This window comes from Aythya fuligula, chromosome 5 (genome assembly GCF_009819795.1).
Source record: "Aythya fuligula isolate bAytFul2 chromosome 5, bAytFul2.pri, whole genome shotgun sequence".
In the NCBI taxonomy this organism is placed as follows: Eukaryota; Metazoa; Chordata; class Aves; order Anseriformes; family Anatidae; genus Aythya; species Aythya fuligula.
The window spans coordinates 28,213,600-28,227,470 of record NC_045563.1 but is presented as its reverse complement, the minus strand read 5'-3'; the positions used below and the strand labels follow the sequence as shown (position 1 = coordinate 28,227,470).

At 36.8% G+C, this 13,871-nt stretch overlaps 1 protein-coding gene across 16 annotated transcripts in view; it reads right to left on the bottom strand.

The window, feature by feature from the left end:
* Positions 1 to 3,080: 3,080 nt before the first annotated feature.
* Positions 3,081 to 13,871, bottom strand: part of NRXN3 (neurexin 3) — a 978,580-nt gene continuing 967,789 nt past the window's right edge. For 8 of the 16 annotated variants that reach the window (XM_032188595.1, XM_032188598.1, XM_032188600.1 and 5 more), the window contains one exon: positions 3,081 to 5,271. In XM_032188595.1, coding sequence (XP_032044486.1) covers positions 4,346 to 5,271 — 926 coding nt within the window. In that variant the 3' untranslated portion in view covers positions 3,081 to 4,345. Of the gene's footprint in view, positions 5,272 to 10,449; positions 11,286 to 12,883; positions 13,147 to 13,871 lie in introns of those variants that run through there. The other 8 variants (XM_032188604.1, XM_032188609.1, XM_032188611.1 and 5 more) reach the window with 4 other exon arrangements.

Below are 13,871 nucleotides of genomic sequence, written 5' to 3'. Positions count from 1 at the left end.
TGGGATGCTGTTTTACCTGTAAAAAATGACAGGAAGAGAAGCAATTGCTGAGCTTTGGTCCTTGAAAAGAGCTATATCCCTAGGTCAGGGATCATAGTAAGGTTTCTGAGTCTGCTACAGATTTTTCAGATACCAGAGGAAGTCCAGCACAGAGTCACGAAGATGGTAAGGAATTGGAGCAACTGTTGTACAAGGAGACGCTGATATAGCCAGGACTGTTCAGCCCAGAGAAGAGAAGGTTCAGGGAGGGGATCTTTATCAATAAATAGCAGATGTGAAGTTGAAAAGAAGACAGAGACAGGATCTTCTCTGTGATGCCCAGCGAAAGGATAGGAGGCAACAGGCACAAATCAAAATGTATTTGATCTGAACAGAACAAAAAAAATTGCTTTCCATGAGGGTAGTCAGACACTGGAACAGGTTACCCAGAGAGGCTGTGGAGTCTGTGGTGGTATTTAAAACATAGTTGGACATAGCCCTGGGCAACCCTCTGTAGCTGACCATGCTTTGGGAAGGTGGAGTCTGGAGCAGATGAACTCCAGAGGCCTTTTTCAGTTTCAACAATTCTGTGATTCTGTGTTCATCCAAAACCATGCAATAAGCATAAGCATTTAGACAACAATGAAGACTCCTTTTTGACACTTTCATTTAGCCGAAGTAATAAAATGGTCATTACATGACAGAGAAGATAAAAAAGAGCGGCTATAGCCACAGGGTTAGGGCATTTCAGGCCGAATTTTCTTGCTTCAAATAACATTTCATAATGATATGAAGTTTCAAGAAAAGCACTGAGAAAAAATAAATCCTTTTCTCAGAATACCCACTGCTTGGTGATAAGTGAAATTTCTGCATGATGAGAAAGAGACTATTAAGTTCAGACCTCGATGTTCCACATGCCAGCTGACTGTTCCACTACTGGGAATATTAGGTACCAGTCATCACTCCAGACTGTCATGATTTTAGGAGAAGGAAAAGTGTGGAAAGGAGTTGAGACCAGAACCTGTGGTTTAGAGCCTTGTGAGGGATCTATAAGGCCTTAGAACATAATTCACAAAAGAACTGAAAGCAGCTAAATGACAAGAAAATCACACATTTACATACACATGTGCATTCTCACCCATGCAACAATGTAAGCAAAATAGCTAGCCAAAAGGGATATACTGAGGATGGGCTAGGTCCAAACTCCTATCCCTCAAATACCTTGCACTGTTCTGTGGGACAGCAGATCATTTTTGCCCTAAAGATCTAGATCTACAGCTTCTTCTTGAAGGTAAAATGGCTGTGTTTTGCTTTCAAATGCTGAGCAAGGTTTGATGATGATGATGATTTAATTTTCAACTATAGTTCTGTCTTTTGTCTGCAGTCACAACAACCCACCTTCCAGAGTACTATTATTTTACACACTGAGGTGGTCTTGGGAGGCAAGGAGTTGGGCGTGTTATGAGGTAGGGCCCACTGTCAAGTTGAATTTATGTCACTGCAAAGGAAAGAATTAAGATTCGTAGAATAAAAGAAAGGAGAGCAAACATGAACATGATTTGGTAATCTAGTGTTTAGACACTCCTGTGGGATATTTGTTTCACAGACTACTTTTCACCTTTAAAGGGTTGGAACTTCCCTTAAGCCTTTAGGAAATAAAAACTCAGCAACATCCAGGGGTTTGGGAAGAACATTTTATTGCTAAGCATATCTTTAAACAAAATGCAAATAAGAAAAGAAAAAGAATCAAAAAGGAAGAGGAAAAAGAAGGGCAAAAAAAAAAGCAATAACATCACAATAACTCAAATAAAAATTCTTACGGTTGTCCATAAAGCAACAGGGATATGGTAGAAGCCCACATACAGAAATGCACATGTTCCCAAAAACTGTCCAATAGAAACTTACACAAAAAAAGGAAAGTGTAATTTTTTTCCCCATAACTTAAAAAGTAAAGCAAAAAGGAAAGGAAGAAAGAAAGCAGGAAATCATTTCACAAGACTCCAAGACTCCAAGAACAGCAATCTTTTACAGACATCAAGATATAATCAACTTTATATAGTTTCGGCCAGTTAAGTCATCTAAAATCGTGCTTTCATACCTTTTTAAAACCTGTCTTTTTTTTTTTTCTTTTTAGTATAAAAAATAAAAAAGGAAAAAAAAGCTCAACCTCTCACGCACACGCACCACACACACGCACACATACACACACTGAAAATATTCGTTAACATGAAAGCATCTTCTCTAAATGTTTGAGAAGGCTGTTTTTTAATTTAAGTTCCCATGTGCGTGTGTGTATTTGATGACACTTCTTCAAAGTCAAATATTCATGCGACTTATAAACACCAGCAAGAGTAGATTTCTAAACCTAAACAGCTGATTAGTTTTCATCTGTATACAGAAAAAGTGTACATTTCTGATATTCCAGAGTTCTCAATCCATCTTGGCTTTTGTTGTTCTCCTCTCTGTCTCTCTCTCCCTCATTTACTTTTTTTTGCACATGATAAGCATAGCCATCAAACCACCTGGCTATTGTTCTGTACAGTAAGATAATCCTTTTCACAGTAACTGGGAAAATGTGGAAACCAACCAACCAAGTTAAAACATGTAAATAAAAACAAAAGATGTTCCCAATTTAACCATAAAACAGTATATACACCTTCAGGGTATCCATATAGAAATTATACTTGCAAAAAAAATAGTAGTAAAATATGTAAACAAAATTTCAGATTTTTTTTGACACAGATAACTGTGACAAAGCTAAAACACACACTCTCTTCACATTTTGTTTGCTTCTGTTGTCTGTTTCTTTTTACTTTGTTCTTCAAGAACATTTTCATTCCACATTAAGACCATAACAGAACTTCTGTTCCAGTCGTCCCATCAAACATACCATGATAAATATATCTGTGTGTATATATATATATAATATTATTAAATTCCTTTTTCTGTATTATTTTGTGTGTCACAGCAGCTTTATTTTCTTTTATATAAAAGAGAAGGAAAAGGGAGAATAGGGCAAATGGAAAGACAGAGATGATCTGAAATGTCAAGCTACAAAATTAAAATATTACATATGAAAAACAGTTTCATGTCAAAAAAAACACTATGCATTTTTGCATTCTTTTACAAGTGTTTAGCTTTTCTGACATTTTATGTGTCTTGTCACAAGTTGAACTCCAGTGGTGTCTTTCTGATATCTTTATTAAACTGATTTATTATTGTTTTTGCATGCACTGCAATCAGTCACAGAACCAGAACCCGGAGAAAGGCTCCTTTATTTTTGCATGGTATACTCAGCTGAGAATGGCTAACCATTTTTAAGCATTCTTTTTTTGAATTTTCAAATCCCTTTAACCATAGTTTGGCTGTGCTAATGCATACTAAATGATATTCCCAAATAAAGCCAATGATTCTGATCAGAACAGACCCAAAAACATCTATTCTTCAGTTCAATTGCAAATACTGGAGCCAGATCCAAGGGAACCAGCTTTCCATGACAATTTTCTTCATCACCACCCACCACACACTTCACTGCGTTGTTAGCAACTTACTGCAAGACGACGGATTCTAGAGACAACACAACCAGATATGCAGAGTAAACACCATGGGTAGCTTTTGAGTTCATATATGGCAATAGTCTCTTTTTATTAATTATGGAATTTTTTTCCGAGATTTTTTCTCAACTCATGTCGTGGTTCATGCTCCCTCCCCCCTCCCAAATAGTCCTCTTCACCCTTTCCTCCCACACCCAGAAGTAAACCAAATAAAAAAAAAAAACAAAAACAAAACAAAAAAAGCAACCCAAGAAACCAAACCAAACCAAAATCCAACAATCTCCAAAATCATTTATTCCCCTCCTCCAATCTCGAAAAATTATATGTATGCTGGACACGGCCAGATCAGTTTGTTCAATATTTTTTGTTGTTTAATAATGTTTGCATTTTTTTCTTTTTCCTTCCTTTTTTTTTTTTTTTTTTAATAAGTAAACTGAAAAATTATTGATACAGTCAGGGATCACGAACATTGTTAAAGACTCACTTGGAGATATGAAACAAGTAAGCCATGAAGTCTTCTAACTTTGCAGAAAGTTCAGCGGAGGAGGAGATTTGGAGACGTCCGAGTTCACTAACAGGGCAGAGCTGTATGCGCCATCTCCAGAACGCTAAGTGTGCTTTATAATACATTAGGGCAGAGTTTGCTGACTCCAAGTGATGACTGAGACATTAACAGTCACTGCTGAAATTTTTTTTCCCAATACTTTTTCCCACAAATGATATCTCCCAATCTCGTTTGCTGAAATGGTTCTGATATTTCAGTTAAATCTCATTAAGTATTTATATATTTATATATAAATAAGTATTCTTTTTTACACATAATACTCTTTGTCCTTATTTTTCTGTTTCTTGTGGCCGCTCTTTGAACTCTGCTGCTTCTCCTTCACGAGCGTGCCGTTGCTCTGGGCTGAGTTGCTGATGTAGTTCCGCGTCTCGTCCACCTGATAGGACCCCTCGTCCCTGTTCCTGTACTTGTACATGGCATACAGGAGGATGAGGATGCAGAGGGCAGCAGCAGCCACAATGCCGACGACCATCCCCGTTGTGCTGCTCGACTCGCGGACCACCTCTGAGGCCCCCGGAACCCGTCTGATTCCCGGCTCCGTGGGGTTTGCTGTGGGCACATTACGGAACATGGGGGAAGTGATTAGCGGGCTCTTCAGCTTTGTGCTGTCTAGCTCATAGGCAGTGGGCAACGGAAGCAAGACTATGTCAGGCTGGGGTTTGAGCTCACGGTTATTCATTTTGCCGGCTGGCAATTTGGGCACCATCCCAGTCGAGGACGAAGCTGTGGAGCGGATCAGCTCAGGGGACAAAGACGTGGTAGTAGTCCTACCAGTTTCGGAGACTTTGTTAGGTCTAAAGTCCTTGGATTCCCACTTGGGTGCGTGTGCTTTGTAGCCACCTTCGAAGATTGAAGTGGAAAGACTCTTATCTGTTACCAAGGAGAAGGTGGTGTAAAAATCTTCATCATCAGTAGGGGGTAGGTTAGAGTCAAAGGTTTCCCCTGAGCCATACCCAGATATCACCAAGCCATCATCATCACAACCATCGCTGCCTTGGTCCGACAAGCAAGGTAACCCCGCCTCAGAGGTCATGGACAGGGAATCTTTGGTGGTCTCAATAATGGTGAGGAGGGGGCGAAAGGTAGGGGGAAGTGTAATGAAAGGTGCACGAGTAGCAATAGGAGGGATATCTAAAGGGTCTTCTACAAGTAGAGGGACAACTAATTCACCTCCTGGGATGGAAAAGAGAAAAAAGAGAAGATTAGTACATTTTACTGATACAGTGCACCATTTTCAATTCACTTAACTCAAGGGCAGTACGAGGATTTGGGCATTACAAAAAAGTGTCAGGGATTAGACTTGCTGCCCAGCTACACTACGAACATAATTTTCTGGGGGATCCTTTTATTCTTCCCTCCCATCCTGCATCTGACATTGATAAACTGCATGTTCCACTTCCTTTCTCTTTTAGCCTATGCTAGGTTCATATAGCAAACTGCTCTGAATTTTGGGGGGACCCAATTTTTTGCTTTTGAAGATACTCTCAAGTGACTCTGTGGGCACAAATTTTTGGCAGTGATCTTTCATAGGCAATTGGTTACAAGACTGTTAATATGAACCATTTCAGATTTCTATACAGCAATATTCTCTCAGAGGGATTTTACCGCTCATCTTTTCAGTTTTTCCCCGCCGATTCTTTTCACTGAAGACAACACTGTTATTTCTTCTCTGCTATTCAAGCCTGCTTTCCTTCTGTAGCAGTTTCTAAAGCCTTTCCACAAGGCCTTTCCCATTCATGCATTTCTTCGATTGTTTTCTGTTTTTTAAATTGTGTGAAGGTTCATGAAAGTGAGGGATGGAATAAGAACCAAGTACTTACTGGGGTCCATGAAGGTACAGAGCTCTGCTCAAAGATGGTTCATTTCTTTTTAATCTTTCTTTATCATTCTGTTCTACGTTAGACATGTCCCTTGCCTGTCATCTTCTTGGGCTGCTAATGCCATTTCGTTTTGACATTCTCTTCTTCTTGATATTCTTTTAGTATGATTTGATTAGAAATTAAGATAGATGTAATTTCGATTAAGGATCTAACTCTCTGAATACCCAAATTAGTACTTACTACCTGCATTGCAGAAGTTACCTCACAGCTGCTGTTACTTCTTGATACACAGATAGCTGTGATCAGTGCTACTTTTTCCTAGCATAGTGGCTAAGTAAGTGCCTACAGGGGACTAAAAATGAGGCAGGCTTATAGTCTACTACCAAAGTACAACAAAGCCACAGCTACAACTTCTATACCTTAACAGAGTACAGCTGAAGCAAGAAAACCGAGGTGTCATTTCTAAGATTTGGTTGCTGTGCTGCAATGGTGCTACTCCTAGTGTAGTAGTTTTGATTTGTCAATACATTGTAATATGACTGTGTTTCTGCTTTTCAGCCTATGAGTAATTAACACTCCAGTGTTATAGTCCAATGTGGAGGCTTAATTAATTTCTTTAATTTACTGAGTTCAGATAATATAGTCTTCTGCTAGCATACAGGCTGCTGACACATTTTTGGGCATGCCATATTGCTTTTGAAAGTTTGTGTATAAATTTTCCCTTGCTCATTTTTATTTGGTTAGCCACTTAAGCTAGTTGATTTAAATATAAACTGAAGATTTTATCTGACACCATGAATAGTCATCCAGATCTGTTGGAAGGAGTGCAACTCACTATGAAGTATTCCTAATGCATAGGAAAATCTTAATTTATATTCACTGCTGCTTAAGGAAAGAGATGCAAAAGGGGTTTTAGATTCTAAAAAAATAAATGCCTTTTACTTATGTATTAGCAATAACTAATGAACAGTCTTGGCTTTGTTATGGCAAGAGGGTCAAGGCATGTTTTGGCATTAGGGTCAAGTTTTTGCTCTCTTCTACCTGCACTATGTATTACATGAACTTGTTTTCTTCCTGTTGAATACTGCCTGAAATGTCCGTGGAATTTTTGTAAAGAATAAAATCAAAATGTTTTAAATATATTTGGAGAGCAATGCGTTTGAACAAATCACATATTGAAAACAGCAATATACTGAAAAGGTATTTAACAGTTTGATTAAATCTAGATAGCAGAACTAGCAGTATGGCTTATTCTTATCCTTAATGAGAAACTAAGCGCTAACAGTTTAATCAATTAGAACCGTTATATTTAACTTGTAGGTACTAGGGTAGAAATGAGGCCAAAATGAGGAATGTGGCACTTTACTTCTCTTAACGTATTTTTATGTTAAGTGATTTTTAAATTAAGATACAAAGGGCCAGTTGGAATATGCTGTTTAGTTTTCTGGGCTTCCTTAGCATGTTCATGCCAAGTCTCTTACTGAAGATATGAAGAAGAAATAAGTATCATATGTGTATCAAAAAATATGGAAAAAGCTAAAAGTGTAGTCTGCCAAGTGGCTGCACGGCATTTTGTGTTCGTGTATCTGAGCTGTTTCTGTGCAATGCAGAAACTGGAGCATGTAATATGATTTAGATATGTATAGAAGCCCTATCCATGTTTAGAACAGGGCATCTATAATCTAAGTAAGGTGGTCTCAGGACAAACTTGGAGTACACCTCAGAAGGAAATACCATCTGTGAGTCTGCAAAAAAATGAAGAAAAAAAAAGAAAAGAATTTAAGTGCACATTAAATCAAGTTGCATGCATGGGGAATTTAAGTTTCAAAAAGAGGGGGATGGATAGTGTCCCTTTATGTTTTTTTTTTTTTTTTTTTTTTTTTAATATCAGAGTTTTGCTGTTAAACAACAGTATTCATCTGTGAATTCCATGGACCATCTGTGACATCAATTGGAAAAAAAGTCAGTCTGGCAGCTTTTAATCGTTTGTCTAAAGCTTTGAAGCGCCTCTGTTATTAAAATCTATTATCCTAGCACATGGCATCAGTATGCAGTATGCTACCCACTGGGGCAATATTTTGGGCAGTTTTCTTCCAAAGAGGATTTTTTTTGGTCCTATTTGTAATTAATTACATTGGAGGAACCTGAAACATATCACATTTAATTTGAAAAAAACACCCACATTCTTTCACCCCAGCAAGCCTTGCCTTAAAAACAGGTAATGGTTCTACATTTTTTGTTGCTGCTGAGGTCCTGAGTCAACGATCAAGACTACTGCAACTATAAAACCATTGTGGTCTTCCTGAAATGTCAAAGAACTTTGCTTGAGTTGCTATGTTAAATAAGGCTTCACAAAAGTGATGGAGAGCAGATCAGAATTTTTTGATTCCGGCAAGTCTGGTGGATGGAGGACAATAGAACAGATTCAGGAATGAGTTTTGTGGAGTTTTAATCTCACTTTGGATGCAAGAAGAGAAATGATTTTCATACCAGGAAGGCTGGATTAACTTTGACTTCCCCTACAATTAATCTCATCTCTAGTTTTAGTCCAAAGTGTCAAATGAGCCATTCTATGCTTGCCTGTACACTAAAGAAACAGACTGTTAAAGGTCCTTCCTTATGAATCACTTCTCCATTAAAGAATTCATTTGTTACTTTTACTTAAAAAAAAATAAAAAAAAATACTTTAGGAGAGTAACAGGAAGCTGGCTTTAAGGATGGTAGTGATGCTTTGAATGTTTGATTTTTCTGTCTGAAAGAAGCTGTAAGACTGAAAAAAAAGCCATGTGGGAGAAGCTAACTCAGAAAAAAAGCACTCTAAATGTCAAATGTGACCTCAGTTTTATTGGCATATTAGGCATCTATTCAAAACACACAGCAAGATAGAAGTTATATGTCTAATAGTATGCATGCACAATGAATACTTCTTGAGATATGTGATTTATAGAGGAGTTAAAACATCCTTTAAAATGACATGATAAAAATGCCACTCAGTCTGAAAGAAAAGTGTTACTTAAGGATGACAGGAAATGTAAATTCTGAAAAGCTCCCAGGAATGTGTGAGAAACATGAACATAATATCTATAGAGGGGAGCAAGTGCAAATTTTTGTACCATCCCTCGAAACAACTATGTTACTGCTACTACATTTCTACTTATAAGAAACACAAGAGGGAGTCTGATGACAGGCAGATGATAAGTGTGCATGTAGTGGGGACCATCTTTCACAAAATGACAGCTGAGACAGCAGGAAGCTGCATGTAGCCTGTGGTCCTTTGATGGAGAAGTGGTGCCTCTTGCCCAGGGCTCCACATTGCTTTAAAGGTAAGCTCTGAAAGCTTTAAAAGACAAAGTGCAATGCCATTGCCAAGTCTCTTTGTACACGAGTGTTGGATCCTGAAAGGTTCACTGTGAAAGACAAGTGCTTTAAAGACTTAGATCTCTGGAAAAAGCTAAGGAGGAGCCTCTGAAAATCCATGGCTTTTCAACTGGGAAGGGAAATACATTTCAGGCAGGTTTCCTATTTTCATATTACTATCTGAAGTTTTGTTTTTCTCATAGTATCTCCAAGCTTTTCAATGACTAAATTCATGCCTTGCAGTCTTGAATAAAGCTAACAGTTTCAATTTCTGAACTGCTTTGTGCTTAAAACAAAATGAGAAGACTGCCACCCAGTTGTGCCCTAGTTTCAAAACAGATATTTGTATGAGACTTTGATTCTGTCTGTGTATGGTATGGACTGTTTCCTGGTAGTTACAGGTTTCTTTCCTTCATTTTTTTCTGCTGGCTGCTGAGCACCAGTTACCAGTGTTAAGTGGTATGCTATCAGTATTACTTTAGAAATGCAAAGATTTCACAAAGACTTCCCAGATTTGTGCTTTCTCTCCCAAGCAGGGTTCCCAAAAAGCATGGTTCCCAAAAAGAAATATGTTTTTTAAAAAGCTTCTGTTGACAAGAATTAAACAGAAGGGAAACTGATAAAATGGTTTCCTCTACAGTGATACAGATACAAAACTAGTTTGCCCATCAGCAGTACAATTGCAAAATAAAATACTGAAAAGCAAACTAGCAGCAGCACTGTGAGAACTGAGGTCTGTGACGTGGGAAACTTTGTACCAAGCAGCCCCATGCTCTGCTTGGCCTTCTCATTTTATGAAACAAACACAGTATGTATATTCCTTAAAAGTTATCCCTTTAATCTAGTCCATATACTGTTTTAATAGAGTTGTGCATTTATTTAAAATACCAAGATCAGTGGGGATATAAAAGGTCTACTTTAGCCTTGAAGCTGCCCTGCTTTTAGCTGTATGAGTATATTTATAGATACATAATTCATACCTCTGGGGCTGATCTCCAGTAAGTTCTCTGCCACTGGAAAACACAGAGTATTAAAAATTTAATAGAAGCCTTATGAACTCTGAGGCTGCTGTGGGTGAGTCATGAATGCAGAGGGCACCAAAAAAAAAAAAAAAAGCAAAAAAAAAAAGCTGCCAGCTTTCATCTTCACAGCCACGTCTACTTCACTGGAGTCTCAGGCAGCAAACTGATAGAGGACAATAGGAGCACAAAGATGAAGCCTGGAAGATTCGCCTTATGGTGACCATAAGAGACACACCCTTATCATCTATCTTTTCCAGCTTTTTTTGAAGAGATTTTAAAGGGCATCCAAACCCTGCAACTAAAGTTTGTCATTTGCATTATATTCTTATGCTGTTCCTCTGAAGTTTGATTCCATTTTTAGTATGAAATAGTTGCCACAGAAAATAATTCCTTACCTTTTCCCCCTCTGTATCAATGCAGTAACAGTGCCAATAATTCCTTATTAAATGACTGAGTTCATAAAGTTCTGTCTAATGGTGTTTTACTTAATTCTCCTTTGAGTCCTCTGAGGATGAGAAGGGGAAAACATTCACAGGAAAAAATGATGCTAACATGAAGCCTAGTAGATGAACATTCTTAATATTTTCTAGTCTTTGCAGTCTAATTTAATTGCAATTGACAGTGAGTAGCAGAGAGAAAAATATCCTTCCCACAATGGAATACTGCAGCATTTCATCTCAAATATCTCATTTTCATTTTGGAGAATATAGTGTGCTCAAAGTGATTAGATAAAACAGTACTTCTTGTGGTGGAGTTGGTTGAACAGCATTTCTTAAGCCCACAAAACTACATTAAAAGATGTTAGTTATTGCATTACTCAGGGCTCATGAGCAACAGGAAGGTACAGACTTTGAGAAGTCACGAATCCCATGTTAATGCTGGGCTGTGGTTCATTGCTGCACGTTCTTGGTCATCTTCATGCAGTTTCAGTGAAACAGGTGTCAATACTTTCCAGAAAGGACCTGGCATTGTGTTTGCAGGCAGGGTTCTAGAGCAAAAACAAGTATTTTGGTACCAGACACTGAGCTGCTTTGAGCCACCTGAAACATACCCTTTTCCATCTCCCATCATTATTTTAAACTCTTATGATTAATTGGTAACAGCTTCCTATTCAGTGTGATTTGTTCTGTTTTCAGCATCAGTTGTTCAGGGGACTTGACAGTTGAACCTGAGATACCTACTAAGTAGTTAGTACAGCACTGCCATACAGGAAAGCTGGAAACATGCAATGCTTGTAAGGGAATACAATTTCTTATTTTATCAAAAACTCACTGTTTTTTTTTTTTTTTTTTTTTTTTTTTTTTTTTTTTTAAGAAATCAACACAAACCTTGTTTGAATTTTTAGAAGGTCAGAACGTGAGTTTCAATAGGAAAGTGTCTGCCACATGTAGGATTTCTGGAAGATACTGGCAAGCCTGATACTAGTCATAAAAAGATGGGTATGTTTACTTCGTAAGAGTGCACTTGAGAGTATCATTTAGACAGGATATCAGGCAGATAATCAGCAATCAAGAAAATTAATAGAAATAAAACACTTTCATTAGAACAAAGTAGGAATGACGTAGATCTGCAATAAGAAGACCCTGAGAGCTACTGAAATGCTACAGAGGTCTTGTCATTTTTTACTTGAAGAAGGCTACAACACCAGGCTACATACAAAGTAGCATCAAAGAAAGTAGCACTACTGGTGGCTCATTTTGGGAAAGGGGACAGAAAGCTAGACAGAGATAGACCAATAAAAAATATGAGCAAACTACCACAGACTTCTTCACCCCCTCCTATGCAGAACACAATCCAGTAATTGACAATACACAAAAAGCACATAACATAAAAGCAAATACAAACTGATTCAAAAAAAAAAAAAAAGTGAATTTATATAATTTTCCCAAAACAAAACCATATACTAGAAAATAAAAATGCCACAACAACAAGATCAGAGAAAGGAAAAACATAAGTCATTCACTTTATCAGCTAAAGAAAATTAAAACCTAAAAGAACTGAAAAAAATTATGAAAATAATAATAAAAAATACTTTAAAAAAGTAATCAAAAATACATAAAAATATTTAGAAAGCATACCACATTGATTTCATAACAGTCAACTTACATCAACAAATTGCCCGCATGTTTTTTGGCATGAAAGGAAAAATTTACAAAAGAAAGTTGTGTAAGAATGCTCTTGGACAAGTAGCATTGCCACATTCTTGTAACTTGCTTTGTTTTGTTGTTGTTTCTTAAAAACTTTTTTAGCAAAATGTTTATTATTTCTTTTTAAATATAATTGTTTTACAACAAAGGGCGATACAGGGAGGCAACAACACATACATCCACACCACATAACATGAAAAGAAAAAAATCTTGCACCTTAACAAATTCAAACTTTTTTTTTCTGCTGTTTTTGGTTGTATTTTTTTTTTTATCTTATGTAAAGTTGTTAGCATATTACAGTTGAAAAATCCTGTACATTTTATAGAATTTACTCTGCTTGTTTGCATATCTACATATAGATTTTTTTTTTTTTTTTTTGAAAAGCAAAGTTTTCTATTTTTTGCCTTTTTGGTCAATTTGATATATATTTTTTAAAACATTTTCTTTTTTTTTTCTATAATTTTTGTGTGTGTGTGTTTTAAGGAATGAATGACTGCACATAAAAATTTAACAATGCTAAAGAAAGGGGTGGTAGAGGGGAACTTATGGGAAGAAAAAATGCCTAGGGTGGATGGAGTGGGAGTGTAAAAATCTATGAGTGTACTACACAGGAGATGAAGATGATGGGAGTGAATGTGTAAGTCAGTTGCCATGTCCATGTAAGGGCGGTACGGAGTGATCTAGCAGCATTAGAGCTTCTGGCTGTAAGGAAGGGATGGGCAATATACAAAAACAAATGAGCATATTCATGCCCATCAACAAAAAGAAAGAACAGAACTCTAACATTGACAATCTCACAAACCCTAAGCTGCAACTTCTTCAACATGCAAGTTACAAAAAATTAATAATTATAGTATTATTATTTACATTTTCATTAAAGGTTCTCAAATTATAAAAGCATTTTAAACTTTTCCCTAGTAAAAATAGCAGTAAAATACATAAACTAATAATAATAATAATAACCAGAGAATAAAACAAAAAGAAAACAAGGAAACTAGTTTTATGCATTGGAATTAGAACAACTTCATCTGTAGCTACCCACAGCTTCCTTCTTCTAAGAATCATCTCTTCTGAAGTCCATCAAATTAATATCAGTACTCTCAATAATTTGAGACAATCATATCTTGAGCACATCAAATCCCTGTTTCAAATGTAATGATGGTGTTGGCACACCCCTTCCCCACTTTCAAATTAGATTGCTTTTATATTCAGATTCTCTGGAGAATCTCAAAAATACAGCTGTGGGATTCTGCCAGTGAAGTAGTTCTTTATTTAAAGAGGGAAGTAGAGGGAAAAATAGCAGAAAACAATTCATAACTCTTTTGTTTTGTTTGTTTCTTTTTCATTATTAGATTGGAACAAACCAAATCTAAGATAGAAATTCAACCATTGAAAAGAAATACATCAAAATATAGCTATGTAGAGAT